Here is a 22852-nt window from a genome sequence, read left to right on the forward strand (position 1 = left end):
AATGAATGGACTATGACAGGTCTGAAAATTGAAATATCTTCTTCTGTGCACCACAGACAAGACAAGTTCAAGTCAAGCATCATTCACAAGGGTCTCCATCTGGCACTGTGGTCCACAACCAGGGAAAGAAAAAACACTTACTACAACTCTGAAATGAGTGACAATTTTAAAATTGAAATCTCAGATTTAAGAAAAAAGTCAGAAGTCTGTTCAGTGTAACTCAATATATTTTTATATTGCCTTAGCTATGAAGTTTTTCACTTTATATTTTAATCATGAAGTGAATGACTACAGTAAATTGATCCCATTGTTGAAACCTGATCAGTAACTACTAATTGATTTTTACCCTGGTCTTTCGTGCAGAAATTATGGAAATGCTGGTTGTGTCTGAACAGTATATTTATTTTGCATACTGTTTGAAACAGTACAGTTGGGGTTTAGACAGAAACTCCACTGATATCACTTCTTGATAGAATATCCAGAAAGCCTCTCTCTCTAGAAAAAAATATTGTGAATGTTACTAAGTGTTCTGGAAATTGACACCTTTTCAATGCACATACTGTATATCTGATTGTATGATTTGTTCCATCAAAACACACTGTTATTTTGAGATCCAATAGAGCTTCAATGTTGAGATACTGGATTTGTTTAAGTCGTTGATCAAAAAGTTACTGCCTGACCAAGGAATCTCACAGATACAGGAGTGTCTATGGAAATCTAGGGAAGCAATATTAAAACACACACTTAATTGTATTGCAACAAAAGAGAATTTGAATATTTATGAAATCAGGAATTTTCCCCTTTTCTTTCCTATTATTATTTACTTCTTTCTTCTTGTTTTATGTTTTGAATGTATGGAGTAAGTAGTTTGTACCATATAACAAATATTTATACTACTTCAAAGTGATATGACTGCAAGCTTTAAACTAACAAAATGTAAAAAATTGTCAGAATACTTTTTCAAGTATTGCCTTGAGTTGCAATTAAACCCAGAGCACAGAGCTCCACTGCTTCAAGTCTTAAGAATGCATCTGTATAATAAAAGAATAGCCAGCAGCCTACAACTTACAACTGATAACCTACTGAAACTAAGTGGGTGCGAGCCTGTTGAGTACCTGAATCCTAATGCCCCAGTGTAGTGACAGGGACACTTTACTGTAAAAATAGGCACTGTCCTTTGGAGGTGACATTAAACTAAGGTCCTGATTCTCTGTGGTCATTAAAAATCCCAGGGCATTTCTCAAAAAGAGTAGAGGTGTTACCCCAGCATCCTGGCTAAAATTTCCCACTGGCCTTTACCAATCATTGCCTCCCCCAAAAAATCCCCATCTATGAACTGGCTTCATCACTCTGTGCTCCTCCCCACTGATAGCTGGTGTGTGGTGAGTGTACTGGTGCATTATGACTGCCGTCACATCATTAAGGTGGGCTTGAACAGTGGTGGTGGTGGGGAGTCCCCATTACCTGTAAAGCGCTTTGAGTGGAGTGGAGTGCTCAGAAAAGTGCTATATAAGTGTAAGGAATTATTATTATTATTTGTGACAGGCCTCTATTACAAGCATGTTTGTGTTCCAACAGCTCCTGCTATTGTTCTAATCTTAGCCAGTCTTATCAGCTCGAGTGATGAAGTGCCTGATACTCAGTGCTTCCTTGCAACACCAGAAGTTGCTAGTGAGAAATCCCTCCTTTCCCTTCTGCATCCAGGATGAGGCTTAAGCTGCCTTCTCTATCTTTTTCCCAACACCAGCATTACGATTTTGGAGTCCAGCCAAAGGGAGAAAATGCAATGCCACCCTGATAAACCAAGCCAATCGTTTCACTCTCGGCACAGGACTTTCAACTTCACACACTGGCCTCGCTAAGAGTAGCTTAGATGAGAATAAAATGTATGTCCACAACATAACCCTCGAGAGTTAGACTGCTTGTCCAATCACGTTTTACAAAGGTTAGTTTGTGACAGTAAGTAACAGTATTGGGTTCTGAGAATATCGATTCTGACGTATTATGAGGCTTATTAATCAAATGAATTATATTAATTAATCACATTTAGTCACATTAATAAAATGAAATTTAGTTTACAAATTAAACCATATCAAATGTTATAGTCAGGGGTATGCTTAACCCTCATGTTGTTAATCTCTTTTTCAATTCCTGAGTGAAGGATCAGCCATTAGACTCAAGGCAGGATGATTCATGTACAGTAAATACTGTATCATTACTAGTGTTAACTTCCTATGCATGTTTTGTTATTATAGTAATTAAATTGTATTTTATATACAATATATCCATGCACAGATATTGCTTGTTGTGTTGTCTGACTCTCCAATTGTAGCTACAAAAGTATACTTGCAATTTACTACCATGACCACTGGTTAAGATGGCTATATTCCTGAAACAATGTCATTTTTACTAATTATTTCTTTTTATATAAGTATGGTGTGTGGTGGAAAACACTAATAGTACTATAGTGGATTATAATTCATTGATTTCTCATGATGCAACCCCTCTGTCTTGCAGTCAATCCATTACTGCTCCCAGTGGTCTTGTAAATACTGTAGGATGTATAGGAACTGAAATGTCTATGTTTTCTTGCCAGAGTTGAACCGCTTTATCTTTCCTCTCAAACTTTGTGCTTGGAGACTCTTCCCAGTGTCATGCCTCCTCATGAGCAAACAGAACCAGCAGCTCCACACAAGGCAAGAAGTCAGAACTCATCCCACATGTTTAATTACTGCAGCATTGTGTTAGATAAACAGAGTTATAGTTATCACACGCCATGTAAAAATTGATCTTCTAGGCCTTTTCATTTTTCACATAGTTTCTCTCTGTCTTGCCTTGCATATTTAACAACATCTTGCAAAGAATCATGAGAATTTTTGTGAAATTGTAAAGAACAGTGTAAAGTCACCATTTTCCTCTCATGCTTTGTGGTCCTTTAAAACTTCCATTCATCTTTTACTATGTTTTTAAAAGTACTATATTTTTCTCAAGGTCTGCATTTAAAATTATTTTAGAACCTTGGGCTGGTTTAAGGAGTTTTTAATAAAATGGCAAAATGAAATTGCAGTTAGAAGCCACTTCATTTGTTGATTATAGGATGTCTCTTTTTCCTACACAACTATTGAAATTATGGACATTTATGCAGTAGTTGTAGCTGAATTATAATATATGGAGAAGGTATTGTTCCCTGCTGGATTTTTCCACATTTTGTTGTGTTACAACCAGAAAACTTGACAGATGTACGTATCCTTTCCCCTTTTGATCCATACAACTTCCACTACAATATCAATGTGTTTGGAGCTAAAAAAATATCTAGATATAAAATAAAACTCTTCATGGGAAAATAATTCACCCATTTGGCACTCCTTAATAATCTCTGCCTCAACCAAATGTTGTTTGGAATCCATCTGTGTGAAATAAAACTGGTTAATCATTCAGATTGAGCACACTTCTCTTTGTAAGGTTAAACTGGAACTTACAAAGAAAGCAATATAAAGATATAAAGACCAACCAGCATCTTCAACAACTAAGGAACTAAGGAATTGTGGACAGACAGAAGGTGAGGGATACCAAAGATTTCAAAAACTGAGTACCCCAGGACAAATAAAACAATTCAAAATCTTCAACAATCACGTTGTCCTCCAAAACCCAGCAGCTGTGCAAGAAGGACACTATCAGAGAAGCAGTCAAAAGCCTGAAAACAACCATCAATGACCTACAATATCTCATGATTGAGACACGGGGAGAAACTGTATCACGGGGAGAAATCAACAATAGTGTAGGTATTTCAAAAATTTGGCCTGTATGTTAGTGGTGAGGAGGAAGCCATATTTGGAATGAAAGCTCACATAAATATGCAAAAAGGCATGTTGGCGCCTTTGAAACAATGTAGAAATAAATGTGGTCTGATGAGACAAAAATTGAGTTATTTGTCCTTAATGCCAAGTGTTATGCCTGGTGAAAGAAGAGCGCTGATCATCACTCACAAAACGATATTGCCACATTAAAGCATGGTCTTGTGGGGTTGCTTTTCATCAGCCAGGACGGGTAGGGTTGTCAAAATAGAGGGCAGAGTGGATGGAAAAAAATATAGGCTGTTCCAGATTTAGTATCCCATAGAAAATCTGTTACAGGACCTAAAGTTTGTTGTGTAACAGTGCTCCCCAAGTAACCTACAACCCGCTGGAGCAATTTTTACAAGGAAGAGCGGGTGAAAATGAAATCTACAAGATGTGAAAAGCTGATGACAACATACTGCAAAAAACTTCAGGCTGTAATTGCTGCAAAAGGGGTAAAAACTAAATGTTGAATGCTTAAGGTCTCAGGGGGATGAAGACATGTCCAAGCTGGATATTTCAGTTTTCTATCTTTCATAATTTTTTACAATGAAAAAGTTTAATCCCCATTAAAATATTATCCATATATTGTTAATCATACAGAAAATCCTGTTCAATTGTTTAGGAATTTCAAATTGCAACACAGCTAAATGTGGTAGAAGTTCTAAGGGAGTCAATATGTTCTACACTCACTGTATATATTGTCAGCCAACATGAATTTAGAAAGGGATATCTTGTCAAACTCGAATGTGTTGCTAAATTTCTGTTGTCCTAATCTTACAAAGTCAAGATAAATAATATTTTTCAGTACCAGTCATGGTCTGTCTTAACACCACCCTGTTTGCAAAGTGGAAGAAAAACGTCAAAACGTCCAGTCTACTTTTTAAAAGAGACTTCGAAGCAGTGGATCAGTAGAGAAAATCTGTATATGATCAGCAGGAAGTTTAAGAAAAACCAGCTGACACATTCCTGTCAATTAAAAATATCCTCCAATTGAATTGAATTCCAAAATGTTTAGGGATTAGTTTAAAGAACTGAGTTTTAATCTGAGTTTGGGAGAGGAATGTTCAGAGGGATGGTCAGACAGTATACTCTCCCGTGAAGTGTGTTAAATTGATAGCCTGAGTGTCATCTCTGGTGAAAAGTTCATACTATCCTGTAAGGAGTGCATGAGGACAGATTGGCACTCTCCTTTGCAAAGTGTGGACACTCAGGTGGGAGGTGTGTAAAACTGCAGGTAGGACAGGCATTCTGTCTTGAGAATATATTGTAGACTCATTGGCAGAGGTGTGTAAAATCAATGGTCAGACTCTTTTTCTAATTAGTGCTCTCTGGTGGAGTGTGTCTGAGACTGAAAGTGAAACTATTGTACTCTGTAAAAAAGTGCAGGGGGAGGGGGTGTACCTTGGTTGAGATGCTTAAAGGAAGGTTCATTCCTTTTACAGGAATTCTCAAGAATGTCGATGAACAGGAATGTTCATATGCAGATTCTTCTCAAAACCTTTCAAGTCTGCTGGAGATGTATGTGGCTCTCACAGTCGCTGAGACACACCTACCGCTCTTGTGAGGCCTGCACACATGGAAAATAATGATAGACCAAGAAAATATATATATTTTATTTATTTAATAACAAAGAATTACTCTGGCAAAAGCTTCCCAGAGTCTTTGGAAGTAATAAAAGGTTGAAAGAAAAGGTTGTTGCAGACAGTATAATCCGGAAGTGACTGGACCTGACATCAGCAGGAACGGGATGGGATGACAGACAGGGGGGCATGACGGTGTGACGGCTGTGATCCGGTGCTCTGGGGGCGTGGCGCAGGCAAACAAGTCCATCGCAGTCCAAAAAAGGGAAGCCAGGGCGCAGTCCATAATCCAAAACCGGGATGTCCATCCAAGTCAAGGACGATTAAAATCACCGGGAAGGGGGAACCCAATCAGGAACACAGAGGTTAAAAGGATAACGAGACCAGGCACTCCAAGCCCCGGACCCAGATGGTCAGGATGCCGTTCTGAAACCTATGCCGTCGGGTCACTTCCAGATGCTGAGCCGAGAGCTACGGAAATGCCACACTTAAATAGTAATCGACTAACAGGGGGCAGGTGCATGTAATAACTAAACTAAAATACAAAAGGGTAGGAGCGCCCCCTAGAGGAGTGATGACAATCGTGACAATTGACGACTTGTCTCTGGCAATCTTGAACCCCTCAAGTGGAAGTCAGAGAATAGAAGTTACTCTAGGAAAAAAATGCAAACACTCTGATTACTGATTCTGATAGATTCAACAGAAACAAGCTAGTTTATTATTTATATTAGTTTATATTAGTTGAAGTGAATGATAGATTTAAATCACCCAGTCTCAACTTTTCTTCATAAACACACTTTAAGCCAAAGAGTGGTTCGTATTGGCACTCACATTTACCAACTCTCTTTAGTCCACTGCTGTTAACCATTTAATAATCTTTTTCCTGGTGTGCACACACAGTAGCGAAATTGATGTAGTAATTAAAGAATACGGAGATCTTAATAAAGCGTATGTTGCATTATACAGTATATTACTATTTGAAGTAGAATAAATGTCTTCCTGGATATAGGGATACAAAAAACCTTCTTTTAATTTCCTGCAACTTTTGTAGAAAATCCCCCAAAAGTCATTTGGAACAGTTATAACCAGCAAACTACTGCAGCAGAATTGCTGTAGAGTACTTGGTTTCTGGTTCTTATATACATTTTTTGTTCAACCCAACTTCTGTTATACCTATCTAAATAAATCTAGGGAATGAAAACAATACATCGGGTATACTGATTATATTACTATGGTTTGTATATGCTTCCAGTTTCTCTGACCTCTCTGGTTAGAGGTTTGATACTCAGGAATTTAAGTACTTGTGATATTCTCTTTAAATATTCTCTTTAAATACTCTGGTAAACACTGTAAATGTTCAGTTTTTTAAAGATGAATATAGCTATATAGATATACTGAAAGATAACTGTGAGATGTTTTCCCAAACTTGAATTCTACCAAACTTTTTTTGAAATTTCCTTTACTGTTTACACATTCTCTGCTGATCATTGTATTTTGGTAAATTCACAAACAGGACTATTTTTAACTATAATTGAATTTAAATCAATGCTAAAAATTAGGAGACCAATGGTCCTAACCCAGATCCCTGTGGTACCCCACTATTTACACCTTAATTTAAGCATTTGAGCATCCTTATTTGTATTCTGTTCTATCCATTAACTAGATGTCACTCCAAAAATAAATACTGTATTATCTTGAATTCCTACAGCCTCCTTTTTGAGAAATAATCTCCTGCAATGTACTTTGATATGGTGTTTAAAATGATCAGGCACATTGATTCAATTTCAATACAAAAAGCACAAGAACATGCACATTTGCTTCAACAAAGATCTTGACATCTGAAATCAGATTCATCTGTCAATGAGCTGAGTTCATGCTATAGCAGAGGTTAGTGCACAAGCCAGGTTGTCTGATCTACCGTATATGCAGGACTATAAATGCCTCCCGGTGAGAAATCAACTGGTTATAAACTATACAGCTTTCAAAGTTAAACTAAATGTTGTCTAGGTCTAGAATAGTAATTTGTCTTACTGACTGTTGTTATATCAGGGGCCACAATATCTCAGATTTGATATCTGTACCTGGCAAAGCAGGATCAGCCAGCAGAGAACAGGGTAGGCGAATGGGCAGTAGGTTGAGGAACAAACCAGGAAGAAAGGTTTGAAACATCAGAGATGATCCAATCACAGCCTATTAACTAATTTACCATATGAAACAAGAGGTTTGTACATGTTGTCCTTCAGTAGCAGATCCTCCTAATTACCCAGTTAGTTACAGGTTTTAACAAAGACTGAACATTCTGCAAAGATCTCTTGATGAAAACAATAAAAGATTCTGAAGGCTGGGAATTAATACTTCCATTTTGAATTCGCCAACCAGAACCCTGTCAGTAACAGACCTACTTGCACTCTTGAAAATCACTGGATCAACTACAAAACCTGGCTTACACTGCTCCTCACACAGAAGAATTCCTTAAGGATCAGGTGATCTTCCCCACTGTCCATAACAAGCGATAGGTACATACCAATACTTTCAGAATCTGAATACCTATAATGGCATTACTCACAATTGCCTTGTGCTAGGTAACGATAGTATAAAATCTTTTGAATATTGAGCAAATAAACATAAAACTTTCATGCATTTTCAGTTTTCTAATGCTTAGTCATTCTATCTCTCAGTAACTTCCACTTTTCTAATCCTGAAAAATGATTTTTATGTAACACATAAGGACAAAAGCTGCACTTAGCCTTTTTGTGCTACAGTATATTTCACATAAAGAATGCATCTGTCTTGTCTTAAAAGAGGACAAATGGGTGTATCCTTGTGCTTGTTGCTAGCTGGGATAGTTTCCAGCTTTTCCATGATTTTAAACTGGATGTATAATGGTAAAAACTTTCCCATTCAAATACAATACAGAAGATACTTTAAAAAACTGTTTAGTTGACAAATAAAAATACTAAAAATACTTTCAAATATTATGTAGTACATATAGTAGTGCCCATAACAAACCTTATAATCCAATTTCCTCGTGGTTTCCCTTATTTATACGTTTATTTTGCATCAGATAGTACAACAATGGTCTTTTAATGCAGGAAGTTGCACATACTAACCTATTAAAACACATAGCTCCAAAGAGGGATTGAAACTTTAAACGTCCTTTGAATTGCCTATTTATTTAAAAAAGATACTGTTAGTGTGGATTTTAATGAATGCGATGAGATCCACATATAACAGCAAGCGAGTGCGTATTATGCCAGAAATAGGGCATACTTTCATACAATTGAGGCACAGAGGAAGACCAAGATCTTATGCCATATCATTTTCTTCTCTAGCTTCACTGGAAAAGCAAATGACACAAAACAGACTCTACACTACAAGGACATGCTACAGTGTATGTAAAATAGTGTAACCAAATTCAACAGAACATGCAATTAACTTGACTAAATAAGTACCTGCTATAACTAACTACTACTAACTACCTGCTATAATACAATGAGGAACTCCTTAGATTAGTTCTTCATTTAAAAAAATATTGACACAGCTAAGTATTGTGACATGCTAGTTAAAGCTCTTTTTTAAGGAAATGCAATTGTATGCTAATGTTCCTTTTTTTAGGCTAAATCTTTAACTCTTGTGATGACATTAAAATATCGGAGACATATTTAATTTTACTCTTTACACAAATGCATGAAAAATCCTGGTATTCAAATGCAAAATATCCACCACCACCCCTCTGGACAGGCTGAGAAAGCAAAGTAATTGAAAATACATGATAACTACAAATACTAGAAATACTTGTAGATGCTACTTTCAACAGCAAAAACTGAAATGAGGTTGGTTTCATTGATTGTGCCATTTGTGGGGGACCAACTTAACAGAGCTAATTTCCTGACATGAATCCCACTCTCTTGAAACAATGGGATGACTTTTGCCAGTTCATAAAATCATTGAACAAATTCAAATAAGCTGTAAGTAAAAAAATGTCAGTCTTTTATTGCAGTAAGCAATGCTTGAATTGGGCCATTAATTTGCTTTTTGTAAATTTATTTTTGTGAATTGTTGAGTCCCAACCATTTTTAATGTTTCAGGCACATTTTAATCATGTCATATTTGGAACACATCTAATTATTATTTGTAATCTATTTAGTCCTGTTCGGAAAATTCTTAGATAGAGATAATTCAATCCACCCATCCATCATCAAACCCCTTTTTCAGTACAGGGTTGCTGGAGAGCAACGGGCACAAGATAGGGAACACCTTGGATGTGACACCTGTCCATCGCAGGGCACACAGATTCACAAAAGGGCCATTTTTTTTCCAGAAACCAAATTATCTACCAGAATGTCTTTGGACTGTGGGAAGAAAATGCAGCACCGAAAGGAAACCCACGTGAACAGGAGGGGGATATTTTGAAACTCTGTAACTATTCCAGAACCCATTTGACAAAACCCATTACAATTTCAGATTCCATTCAACATTCAGAGTTGAATGCCAGTTTCTAAATATGCTGTACATACAAACGTAAGGTCAATTAGCTTGTTCAGAAGAACAAAAAAAAGAAGATACCTTCGCCCATGATTGTCATAGCCTATTAACATACAGTATTAGGAAATATACACTCTGGACATTGCAGGACACACACAAACTCACTCACACTCACAGTATAGCCAATTTACATTAAAAACAAGAAAACAATGAAGATGCAGATAAAATGTATATCCAAATACCCCACACACATTATACATTTTACAGACTGGTGAGATGTCTAACACAAGAAGACATAATAAAAGTAAAATAACAGTACATTGAACACAGATGTTCCAGTTGTGCTGTTTATTTAGTGTCATGACCGCCAACCTGCCTACCATGAGAACTGATGTCGCTGATTATATTCGGGCATGTCCGATCTGCACCAGAACCAAGACTCCTTGGGCCAGGAAAACTGGTCTCCTTCACCCCCTTCTGGATCCCCTACCGCCCTTGGTCTCATATCGCTGTGGACTTCATCACGGATCTCCCCAACAGTCAAGGCAATACGGCTTTTCCAAATCGGCCCATTTTGTCCCTCTTCCAGCATTAACCACAGCCCAGGAAATGGCGGCATTGTTTGTTCAGCAGGTCTTTCGTATACACGGTTTTTCCAGGGATGTGGTCTCCGACAGGGGCCCACAATTTGTCTCGGCCTTTTGGAAAGCCTTCTGTCAAGCCCTGGGGACTCATGTGTCTCTAACCTCTGGATCCACCCTCATCTGGATATCACCCAATAAGCCAATGGGCAGGTAGAAAGAACTAACCAAAGTCTCCTTTCCTTTCTCAGAGCCTTCACCTCCTCTTCACAGGATGACTGGTTGTCGCTGCTCCCCTGGGCAGATTATGCCCACAACTCCCTCCCTCTCTCCCTTCCTATGTTCTTTGGGATATCAACCTTCTCTCATTCCCGACACCCCTCCGGTTATGGCAATCCCTTCTCTGCGACAATATATTTCAAAACTACGGAGGACCTGGAAAGTGGCTAGGACCAGCCCCTCATTTTCGGAGAGAAAAGTTTGTCTGATTAGACACTAAGAACCTACCTCCATGCCTGTTCTCCAAGAAGCTAGGTCCTAGATACATCGGTCCCTTCTGGATCCTATCCCAGATCACCCTGGTCACCTATCGTCTCGCACTTCCCGCCACCCTCAAAATCCACCTGTCCTTCCATGTCTCTCTCTTGAAACCGTTCCACCGCTCGCCCCTCGTGGCTCCCCAGACTTGCCAACCACCCCCGCGTACTATTCTGTCTGGTGTATATGGTCCACAAGATCCTCGACTCAAGATGGCACCGTGGTACCCTCCAGTATCTTGTGGACTGGGAAGGTTATGGCCCAGAAGAGAGATCTTGGGTCCCAGAGAGAGATATTCTGGACCCTGCACTCATCGACGCCTTTCACAGTGACTTTCCCCAGCGGACGTCTCGTGCGTCGGGAGCCGCCCGTGAGGGGGGGAGGTACTGTCACAACTGCCAACCTGCCCAGACCAGCCATAGAGCTAACCAGTGCCAGGAGTGGGGCGATAATTGCAAGTGCCGCCGCATGTGTTAACTCAGCACCAGATGCCCCACCGTGCGGCAGGCTGCAGTATTTAAGCCATTCAAACCCGCTTCTTGCTGTTCGGTATTGAGTCTACTGTTTGAGAGCTCTACCTAGCGTTTATTCTGTACTTTGCATTCTTCTGAATACTGGACTCCCCTTTTGCCACTTGACCTTGGACCTTGCCTTTCGATTCGGATTGTTTGCCTCTATTTGTACTTCCCGGATTTCGAATCACCTTTCTCCTTTTGACCACGATCTTGCCTGACGTTCTGGATTGTTTGCCTACCTCGACATTACCTACTCCTACGTCTGCACAGGATCCACATATCTCTTCATTGGGATCTCCTTACACTTAGTTATTCCATCTCTGTGTGGCACCAGCTTGAGTGTCTCATTCTCTACAACATGGTCCAGAAACCAGTTCTGTTTTTTTATCATTTTTTGTGTGCAAAAAGATTTTCTGGTATCTGTGTTAAATGCAGATTCCTTGTCTTTTAAAAATCTTTAGAATATTCTCAGTTCAGCAATTGATTCATTATATTTCACTATCTGCTGTGTTTTGTAGTGTTTTGTGTGTTTTGTCTTTATTGCTGGAAAAAATATTAAATGTTTTGAAAAATAATAATTCAGTGACTTACATGTTATGATACCATACAGCATGTTGAACATCCCCTAGCACCCCAGCCTCTTCTAGACTACTGGTTCAAGCGAATCACTGAATCTTTGGTTTCAGTATCCACAGCGTTTTGCATCTTGGCGATGATCTTATCTCTGTTGATCCTGACATTCTCCTTAGCTGCTTTCAGGAGGTCCTGGAGCTCCTGTTTGCTGTAGGATGTATTGCTGGTTGTGTAGGTCTTCCTCATCTCTTTGACCTTTTCCTCACCTGTGAGAAGAATGTTGATGGTTAGAAGACTGAGGATCTTCTATCTTGACCCAAAAGTTACACACAGACATCATTGCTCTGTAGTCTAATTTGACAGTCTGCACTGACTTTAGAAGCTTAGCAGATCATTAGTTAAGACAGGTCTGTTTTCCTATCTCTTCAGGGCTATGGACAAGGTTGGAAGGTAGTCTCAATAGAATGTTAGAATGGTGTTGTCCTGTTTGCTGTCATTCAATATTTACATGAAGGTGAAAGTCATACCTTAAATGTATCAAGTCTTTGACACTGTTTGCTTTTATATACTTTAACCCATGACAATCAATGGTGAATTAATGTCTATATATAATGGGTTAAGTGTTTGTAGCATATTAATTTCCAAAACAAAAGCATGACCATGCCTTGGGAATAGGGGTATGTGTGTGTACTATTTTGTTGCAAAATTTGATATTACAGTTGATGCACTCTGTGATAAGTGAACAGGTTTGGAGGATAGTCTTAGACTAAGAGTCCTTTGTTTTTTAATTACACCTATCTACTGAAGGAATGGACAGGAGGGCTGGTGACTGTATGGATTAGTGAAACAGCAGGATTGAAAGTTTGGAAGTTTGGGGAGCTGCGGTTTGTATCTCTGTTGTTTATACAGTATATGTTGTTGCCTCCTCTGCTGCTCACAGGTGAGGGAAGAGGAGATTGTGAGTGGCTCTTGAGTTTAGTGGCAGCAATAATGCAGTGGCAAAAGAAAGCTGAGTTTTTGCATAAACTTGTCAGTTTTCTACTCAATCTGGCCATGTCTTCATCTGTGGATGCTCTTTTGGAATATAGTATATTGGAAGTGACCACAAGAATGACATCATGGCTATAAGCAGCAGAAATGAGGTTTCTCTGTAGGGCTGTTGGGCTTACTTTCTGTTACAGGGTGAGTAGTATCTAGTGAGAATGTTGTCCCCAGAGTACCTCATGCTGGAGACATACCAAGCATGGATCATTGGGAAGAGACATCAGGGCAGACTTCAGATACAAAGGAGGGATTGTATCTCTCAGAGGTCCTGGGAGCACCAGGAGGCCTTGGAGACTGTTGCTGGGGAAAGGGAAGTCTGGTCTGCCCTACTCAGCCTGTCACCACCATGATCCTCAGTTAGAAAATGAAATGAGAAAATAAGATGAAGTGGAGACTGGCTGAGAGTCTGCTGAGATTGACTCCTGATCCAATGATCTTGCAAAGGGCTCTGAGTGTCAGTATCTAAGAGTTCTTCAGTCATTTCACAGAAATTTGGACAGCATTGCCAGTTCCTTACATCATGTAATTCCCAAAACGTCTAAGTGAGTGCAGTCGGACTCCAGACTCAAGCTACTTTTCTTTGGTAGCTCTCAGTGCCCATTTTGAGTAGTCTCAATGAACCATATGTAAACCCACAGTGCCACCTTGCCAGCGCCTTGCATTCTTCACCAACCAAAGGTGACACAAATCCTGTAGCTGGAATCTAAAATGCCTGCTGGCTGTGGTTCACTTGCCTCCACAGTTGTCCTTGTTGAAGAGAGGGAAGTGCATGACAGTGGGAGTGTTTTCACCCTGGAAGATGTAGCAGCTTGAGGGACAGTTCTTCTCCTTGTTACTCACTGGTGGGATGGGTGGGAAGGGAATATTGTTCTTCTTACAGTACTCAGCTGTCTCAGTGACAGTCTGAGATGGGAGTGGAAAGGTGAAGAGAACAGAAAAAAATTAAAGTCCACCCTCATTGTCCTCAACCTATCAATCTACAGTATCTGTTTGTCTCATTACATCCCAATAAAAGGAAAAAAACTATTTCTCACTTATTATCCTGGCAAATAGTGGAAATCCTCATATGAAACAAAATGAATGCAAAGACTCAATGTTAAGTTACCATAAGGAATGTACTGTATGTACTATATGTACTGCATTAACATGATTTGAATAAAAGAGTATATTTACAAATTATACTCATGTTTATCAGAGATTGATGTTTAAATGTGTATCTGGCAAAAACATAAAAGATGGGTGTTATTTCCTCAGGGCCTGTTTCACCTAGAAGTCATATTGCATCTGGTGGTCTGGTTATGTAAGTCCTGCTAAGTTTCTGCTCAGAAATTCGGGACTGTGTCACTTACAAACCACCATAGTTCCCAGCAGAGTTCTTCTTGCTTTTTTCCTGTTCCTTTTCTCCCTGAATCCCTCATGTAGCCCGTTTTATACTACTCCCCTGCCTGTCTGGATTTCCCCCTTTGCTTGTCTGCTTCCTGACCTGCCAGGATTGTACTGTCTGATGTTGTGTTCCCCTGATCTGATCCTGCCTGCTGAATGTGGCAGTGTGGTTGGGTCTCAAGATGGCTGCGGCTCCACATTTCTCTGTGGGTTTGGTGTGGCAGCTGCCCGCAATTAACACTTCTGTCCCCTGACACACACTTCAGTTCCCCCGGTGTTGCGTCAGACCCACAGTCCCGGTGTGATGCTATTGTTGTCTGTGGGCCCAATCGCTGAGATCTTCAGCCCTGCACGCAGGATTACAGGACATCTTATGGTCCTGGTGATTCTTCATTCCTTCAGCTCTTCTGCACTCCAGCCTTGTTCTCTGCCTGCATTTTAGCCCTCTTACCCACCAACCCACCAACCTGCTTACCACATGGACACTACCTTTTCGTCTCTGCCTCAGCCTGCCAGCCCCTCCATCTGTCGTTGTCCTGACCTGCCTGTGGAACTCTGCACTGATTCCGATCATCAATGTGCACACAGATTAGCCCAGTCCCAGGCACACTCTCTTCAGTACCTCCTTGATAGTATGTTCTTAGCACAGTCCTGATACCACTTGCCCAGTTCAGCCTGGTTCCTGGTGCACCCAGCCCAGTCTTGTCCCTGAATCTCCTCCCTGCACTCCTTCCAGCAACTCAGAGTCCCTGGCTTCTACCCCTACATGGAATTGTGAAGCTCTTGCTCTTGGGCCCGTATCTCCTCCTTGCCCGCCCTCGCCACTCATGTGGGCAACACAGCTTAGCAATAGGTACTTCAGTATCCCAGTACCCAATATTAGACAATCAGGCTGCGTGAATCCCTGTTTAAAGCAATGTGACATACAGATCTGGCACTGGCCCACTTCACTGAGGGAATAACTCTGTAGATCACAGGACCTCCTACAAAGCAGTCTGAGCCTGACCCATGGCTGTGTGATCCGCTTTGAAGGCAGTTACTAAAACACCAACCAAATGTTTGCATATGCAGGTAATAGTGCACAATTTAAATTCATGCTAATATCATGCAATGCACTGGCTAGACTTCACCGTAGTTTTATGTACTTTACCAAGAATGGGTCTCCAGCGCTGAAATCAAAGGACAAAATGAGCTGCACTCCCCTGTCTCTTCTCAGGACCAGAGGGTAGGCACTGTTGATGGACAGACCAGCATCTAGGAGGTAGATTGTGTCCTCACTGAGCAATTCACTGGGGAGGCTGTTATCTGGGGAATGTGTAAACAAGAAAGTTTTCAGGAGATGGCAAGAAGGAATCACATGATCTGTTATAATGACACAAGACGTTATTCAATTCAAAACCACACAGACAAACAAAAACATACAGAGTGAAGGGTCTCACACTTTGAAAAACAGAAAAGGTTGGTATCAAGACAATTTATTAAGAAAAACAGTTTAACACTATTCAGTATAATGTTGCAGGTTGGTCTGTTATTATATTTGTGTTGAGTTCTCTGACTATACCACCCTATGATGTACAACATTTCCCTGCTCAATTTTATAGTAACTGAATGACAGTCCTGGATAAATTCACCATCATATGACATTTTCATATTCCACAATAATAATCATAATACTGTGTCATATTATGGGGTGTTAAATATATATATATATTTTATTCAGTTCAGGGTTTCAGCCATCATCTCCTCTCCAATGAGTTGAATAAAGATCAATGGACAAGCTCCTCTAACATGTCCATCCCTTGGGGCCATTCACTAATTTAACTAGTTTTCCACAGTGCCTTACAGTATAGTTTGAGCTGATGGGAGGAGAAGAGTTTCTCTGTGAGGTGCCTTGTAGGTCTTGAGTAGCTGTTGAGCCAAAGACAAATGGAAACCCAATGGAAACCTAAACCAACTAGTCCATCCAACTTCATGGGCCCCTGGCCAGTTGTGTCCTGCTGTCACCGCTTCTCTAATCCTGAATCACTGGATGATGATGACTGGATCAGAGGGGACTAAGCGAACACTATTAAAGGTACAGAGCCTTAGGAGGCCAACAAGTTAACATCTACTTTATATTGGACTCTTACAGGTATTGCATCGTCTGTGCAGCTGCACTGTACTGGACTCTCACCTGTATTGGGGTGCTTGTACAGGAAGTTGTACCTGGATCCCCAGGTCCAGGAAGAAGAGGCCTTTAATAGTTTAGCATGTGCATTGAAATTGAAGAATGGGAGCACCCTAGATTCAGGATTATCTGGAAGAAGAGAAAAAAATGTGAGTGCTTTAATCCGGTACACAGTATTGCTGTGGTAACCAATTACTATTCCCAATGGAATTTTTAATCTCTTGGTCTCTTAATCTTCTTAATGTCTGATTTTGACATTAAAGCCCAATTATTGGTGCAACCAATAAGGACCTCTAACCTGCAGCCTTTTCTCTGTGAGTAAAATGCAGCATTCACTTCAACCTATAAGGACAATTGGCATTTAAGCTAATAAAGTATATGTCTGCCTCGCTGAAAATTGACCTTGAAATTAACTCATACAACACCTTACCTGTCTTAACTGTGTTTACTCATTGCATGATAGACATCTGTTTGAAAACTCTTTGAGACACATGGCCATTTTGTCAAATAAACATCATCAGAGCCTCTTTCTCAGCCAGAATGTCCTGCACCTCAAACTGTACTGATGCAAGCTGAACCGAAATACCCCAGTCCATTTGGGAGTGTATACATGATAAACTCTCTGTGGAATCACTTACATGGTAGAGTTATTCCCTCCAAATGTGTATCAGCAGTTGCTTGAAAAAAGCAGAAAAAAATATGTTGATTTTGATTCTGAAAATGGACTTTCTCCAACAGACCTCTGGAAACACCAAAGGGAAATATCGGTGCAATTTCAGAATTTGACTTTTTGTAAACAAAAAATTCTCTGCTGTGCTACTTTTCATACAAACATATGACTGCAACCTGAAAGTTGTTTTTAACAGCAAAATTTACAGCAAAACGTGTACACTGCTGAAATGAAAACCTGAAAAATATGAGACACTCAATAATTGATAACAAAAATACAAAAAAGTCCTAAATAATGGCATTTTAACTATTGCAATTTGGTACCAACTATATACACATAGTATATGTACTGTATTTACCTGTATAATATATATGCAAACACATGAACATGAAATAATAATAATAAACTTTATTTTATAAAGCACCTTTAAAGGTGGCTTCTCAAAATGCTTTACAGAATGACAACAACAATAAATAAAAAAATGCACAAGATAAAACACAATTACAATATACAGAGGAGACCATGGATGGTGGTACTAAGAAAAACAGAGGGGTGAAGAATGGAACAGTTAAGTAAAGGCTTTTCTGAAGAAGAAGGTTTTGAGTCTGGATTTGAAGGAGTTTAGAGAAGGTGACTCTCTAAAATACTTGGGGTGAGAGTTCCAGAGCTTGGGAGCATAACAGGAGAAGGCCCTGTCACCCATACAATGTAGATGGGCTTGGGGGACAGTAAGGAGACCAGAGTTAGAAGAGTGAAGGTTGCGAGGTGGGGAGTAGGGCAATAATAGTTCAGACAGGTACTGAGACAGGTACCAAGCCATGCAGAGCCTTATAGGTGAGCATGAGGATTTTAAAGTCTACATGGAATTTGACCGGAAGCCAGTGCAAGGACTCCAGGATAGGATGTGATTACTTGCACTAGACCTGGTCAGGATTCTGGCTGCTGAATTTTGGACATACTGCAGTTTGTTCAAAGTAGATTTAGATACCCTAGCGAGTAGGGCATTCCAGTAGTCAATTCGTGAGAACACAACTGTGTTGATCAGCTTTTCAGCCACAGTTAGTGTTATCATAGGGCGTAGTCTAGTGATATTTCTGAGGTGAAAAAAAGATGTTTTGACAATATGCTATACATGTGCATCAAATGTTAAGACAGAATCGAATTTAACCCCAAGGTTTTTCAATTTAGATTGAAGCTCAAGTACAGAACCATCTACAGATACTGTTACAGGACTGGCTTCACAAAGTTGATGGGAGGTGCCAATAAGCATGACTTCAGTCTTGTCACAGTTAAGATGAAGGGAGTTTTGAGTCAATTTTTATGTCAGAGATGCAATTAGATAGAATAGAGACATCCACATCAGTGTCAGGTTTGGTATGGATGTATATTTGAGTATCCTCAGCTTAAAAATGAAAGCTGAGGCCATGTGATCTTAAAAGCTGACCAAGTGGAAACATGTAAATGCTGAAGAGCAAGGGGCCCAGAGGAACACCAGACCTGTACCCCTTAAGAGAGACAAAGTGACAGCGATCAGTGAGGCAAGATTTGAACCTTTTGAGTGTCAGAAACTCCAAACACAGTCTGAAGACGAGAAAGAACAGCAAGATGTTTTAACAAAGAAATTTTAACAAAGTGACTAAACATGTTGCCGCATACAGTATGTGTCTATGTGAGACTGAATTATTGATTTCCTGGAACAGGGAAAGTCGAACACATTATGTGATAGAAACAGTCCAGAAAAGAGTAACCAGATGCAAGTCCAGAGCTTAAAGGAATGCCCTGTACTGGCAGGCTGAAGAATGTGGACCTCTTTAGTCTTGAGCACACGAGAATTTAAAGGGAACTTGGATCAAGTATTCAGAATTTTTAAAGGGCAAAGTCAACTCATTACATTTCTTCAGAATAAACAGTGATCAGAGGACACAAGTGAAACTGAATTGCTGAATCTGTACCACTATTCTATTGATTAGATCATGCTGAAGAAGGAATAAATGAAATGTCAAAATACTGTTTGTAAATTAAACTCAAGACTGGTCAAACATGTTTCATGTAAAGAAATGCAGTCAGGATTATTCATGATTTATTTTCTGAATGTAAGCTGTGTGCAAAATATCTATCTGTATAGATAATTGTATTTTAGCTGTTGAGATTCAATTCTTCCTGTGTTAAAGTGTCTTGTGGTAGCTCCATGGAGATTCTCAAAGGTCATAAGATTTGTGTTATACTCATTGCTATGCCTGCCCCCTCTATACACCTCAGTGGAGCTTGACACTGTTGCATTTAAACCCTGGTCAGTTTCTCCTAGGTGATCCAGCTGTCTGCAATAGGAAATATTAAAATAATAAAATAAGAACTTCTTTCTCTTAATGTCTCTTCTCTTAGTTTTATCTTACTGTAAATCAAAAGAGGGGTAAAACTAAATATATCTGATGTATAAGGAAATGGAAGAGAATGTTTTTTTTATCTCTTTTGCACATTTTTGTGTATTTGGGAGTTATGTTCTTAATGTGGTAAAGTACTGTACATGACATATTCTATTTTATAAAGAATAACAAAAACTCAACCTGATTTCTCTGTGGGCAGACTAGTTTCATGTGATCTCCACTAACACCAACTCAGAATATAGATGTGAAATACAGGTGTGAAAGTGTTATACAATGATTTACAGTGCTGAGAAAAAGTTTGTGAACCCCAAAGATAAATATTTAAAATTGCCATAATAGCCTTCTTGAATTAAAATCCCTCACAGTCTTAAAATATCCAATAGGGATTATATTAACTAGTTCTGTGCCTTTTGAAACAAAATAATGTATGAATTGAGCAAACAATGAATACATAAAGTACAGGGGATGTGAAAAAGTAAGGGAACTCCTATTTTCAGTAGCTGAATTAAGAGAATTATAGAATCAGGTGCCTATATACCTATATAATTAGATCTTGGGGACTGAGTCTCGAAGATTCCAACTTAAGTAAAATTCAGAAAAGTTGTGAGTTTGGTCTTCACCATACACCAATCTAAGCAAATCTCTGAGGACCTCACAAAAAGAGTTGTTGATGCTCATCGGCCTGGAAAAGAGTTATAAAACCATTTCAAAGGATTTGCGTCTCCACTCATCCAATGTCAAGCAGATACTCTATAAATGGAGAAAGACCAAAGGCGGTGCAGTGGCTCTTTGGCTAACAATCTGTGCCAGTGGCTGGAAGGTTTCTGGTTCATATCCCCTTGGCCTACTCCGTTGGAACCCTGAGCAAAGCCCTTAACCCCAACTGCTTCAGGGGCACCGTATAAATGACTGACCCTGCACTGTGACCCGAAGCTTCTCTCCCTGTCTGTGTGTCTCATGGAGAGCAAGTTGGGGTATGTGAAGTGACAAATTTCTAATACAAGAAATTGTATATGGCCAATTTTGTGATCTTCTCTTAAGACCATCTTCACCCTACCCATCCTTTCAAATCTCTCCAAGAACAAACCAGAAAATCAACAAGGAAGTCACAAAGAACCCCAGAGTTACAACAAAGAAACTGCAGGCCATTTACAGCTGGAGAAAACCACTGGCTCTCCAAAAAGAACACTGTTGTCCAAGTTCGTCAAAGATTATATACCCAAGGCATCTGAAACCATGTTCTCTGGACAAATGAGTCAAAGATATAAGTTTTTGGCCTCAAAGAGAAATATTAGGTTCTGCAGAAGAAGAAATTCCACGTTGTGGCAGAATCTGAAATTATCTGTCCATGCAAGGCAACCCTCAAATGTAACAGAATTAAAGGAGTACAGTAAGGAAGAATGGGACAATTATGATGTGAGAGACTGAACTACATTTACAGGAAAAAAATTGTCACAGTCATTGCTGCTCAAGAGAGTGCCACCAGTTACTGAATCAAAAGGTTCACATCCTTTATTGGGTATTAAATATTACATACTGTAGTTTGAGAATAAATAAAGGTTGAAAGAAAATCTTATTTTGCATCATTTGTTTAATCAGGTTAACTTTATCTGTTACTTAGATTCAGAGCTCTAATAACACTTAATGCTTTCAAATATGTAAAATACATGAAAATACCCTCTATGGGACTTTGTCATTTAGAAATGACAGAAGCAAAAGTACACTTTAAAAGAAAAAAAACACATTCAAATAATTACTCCCGTAGAGGGTTGAGGGATTTACATGCATTTACTCAGCACTGTACCTTCTAAAAAACACTTTGTGATTCAGAACTCTGACAGTGTTACAGAAACTGGAATCTGTATTTCCAGTGAGATCCAATTACTGTACCTTGGAAAAGTTGAAGGATAATATCTGAAAGAGCTGAAATCTTCATCTGCTGGACATCCTTTCCATCAGTGTCCCATGTATCGTACAACTGCGAGATCAACTCGTATACCACCTTTTCATCTGGGAGGCAGAGAAATCAAGACGAAACAAGAGGTAAGAGCCAAGAATACTGTAAGAGTCAGATGGAGGAAAAGACTCCCTTCGATTTGTAATCCTCCTTATATTCTGAAGTTGCAGTATTTCACATGTACAAATGGCTTATTGTACCTTTAAAAATGATCTTCATAGAGTTGAGAATGGGTTTGCAGTCTTTGCCACAGTAGAGGTTCTCATGGAGGTCTAGCAGGCAAAGCAGGGTACTGCACCTTTTACATTTACACTGTTCACCTGTGAATGAGACCCACCGTCCAGGACAAAAAGGTACAATTTTAGAATGGAAAAGGAAAAGGTCACATTTTGTGTACTTTCCTGGAGAGCTAAAAAGTGACTAGTTAAAAAGAAATGTCAGTGTTCTGCCTACCTACACATAGGCCTGACAATTCCAAAGCAAATAATGAAATTATGAAATGTGCAAGCAATTGCAAATTATCACAATTTAAATTAAATCTGTCAGTTCATTACTTATGTTTAAAAATTTGGTTATAAGAAGCAGCAAATACATTAATTCCCTATGGAGTTGCATTAAGAGTGTCTTCTATGTCTTACTGCTGACTTGACTACTGTCACTCTTGCTGTTTCCAACATTTTACACAGAGAGATGTTGGGCATGTGTTGAGGAGGTAACTGAGGTGGTTGAAAAGATTGCAATTGTTTAGGGTAGGCAGAACAAAATATTATTTGTAAGGGAAATACAGTATTAGTAGGGAGATTGAGTTTAAGTTACAGTTATGTTAGATACAGCAGACCTATTCTCAAATAAATTAGCCTTGATGTGGTAAAAAAAAGATTCCCAGAAAGATCTGGGAACAGGTTAGGGCCTGCAAATTATGAAGTACAGATCTGTCCCAGAGAAAACACAATATTAATGGGGTGTTTGGAGAAGACCAGGCATTTGCGAACCCTGGTAGTGGCTTCTTCTCTTGTAGGGTGATTTCTAAACAAATTCCAGCAAAACAACCGTGGTGTTCTGGAATTTTGTGGATTGTTGGACAGTGAAAGTTACTTAAGCTTCTTCAGTTAATTATCATGTTTTGTCCCAGTTGGT

At 39.3% G+C, this 22852-nt stretch overlaps 1 protein-coding gene across 2 annotated transcripts in view; it reads right to left on the minus strand.

The window, feature by feature from the left end:
• Window positions 1-5440: 5440 nt before the first annotated feature.
• Window positions 5441-22852, minus strand: part of LOC148815807 (cytosolic phospholipase A2 gamma-like) — a 30800-nt gene continuing 13388 nt past the window's right edge. The window contains exons 11-18 of one of the 2 annotated variants that reach the window (XM_088904820.1): window positions 21916-22035; window positions 21649-21768; window positions 17343-17381; window positions 16711-16833; window positions 15688-15842; window positions 13889-14057; window positions 12129-12376; window positions 5441-6071 (exon numbers count right to left, since the gene is read on the minus strand). In XM_088904820.1, coding sequence (XP_088760946.1) covers window positions 12186-12376; window positions 13889-14057; window positions 15688-15842; window positions 16711-16833; window positions 17343-17381; window positions 21649-21768; window positions 21916-22035 — 917 coding nt within the window. In that variant the 3' untranslated portion in view covers window positions 5441-6071; window positions 12129-12185. The remainder of the gene's footprint in view (window positions 6072-12128; window positions 12377-13888; window positions 14058-15687; window positions 15843-16710; window positions 16834-17342; window positions 17382-21648; window positions 21769-21915; window positions 22036-22852) is intronic. The other variant, XM_088904821.1, reaches the window with a different exon arrangement.

This window comes from Atractosteus spatula, chromosome 24, assembly GCF_055471065.1.
Source record: "Atractosteus spatula isolate fAtrSpa1 chromosome 24, fAtrSpa1.hap1, whole genome shotgun sequence".
NCBI lineage: Eukaryota > Metazoa > Chordata > Actinopteri > Semionotiformes > Lepisosteidae > Atractosteus > Atractosteus spatula.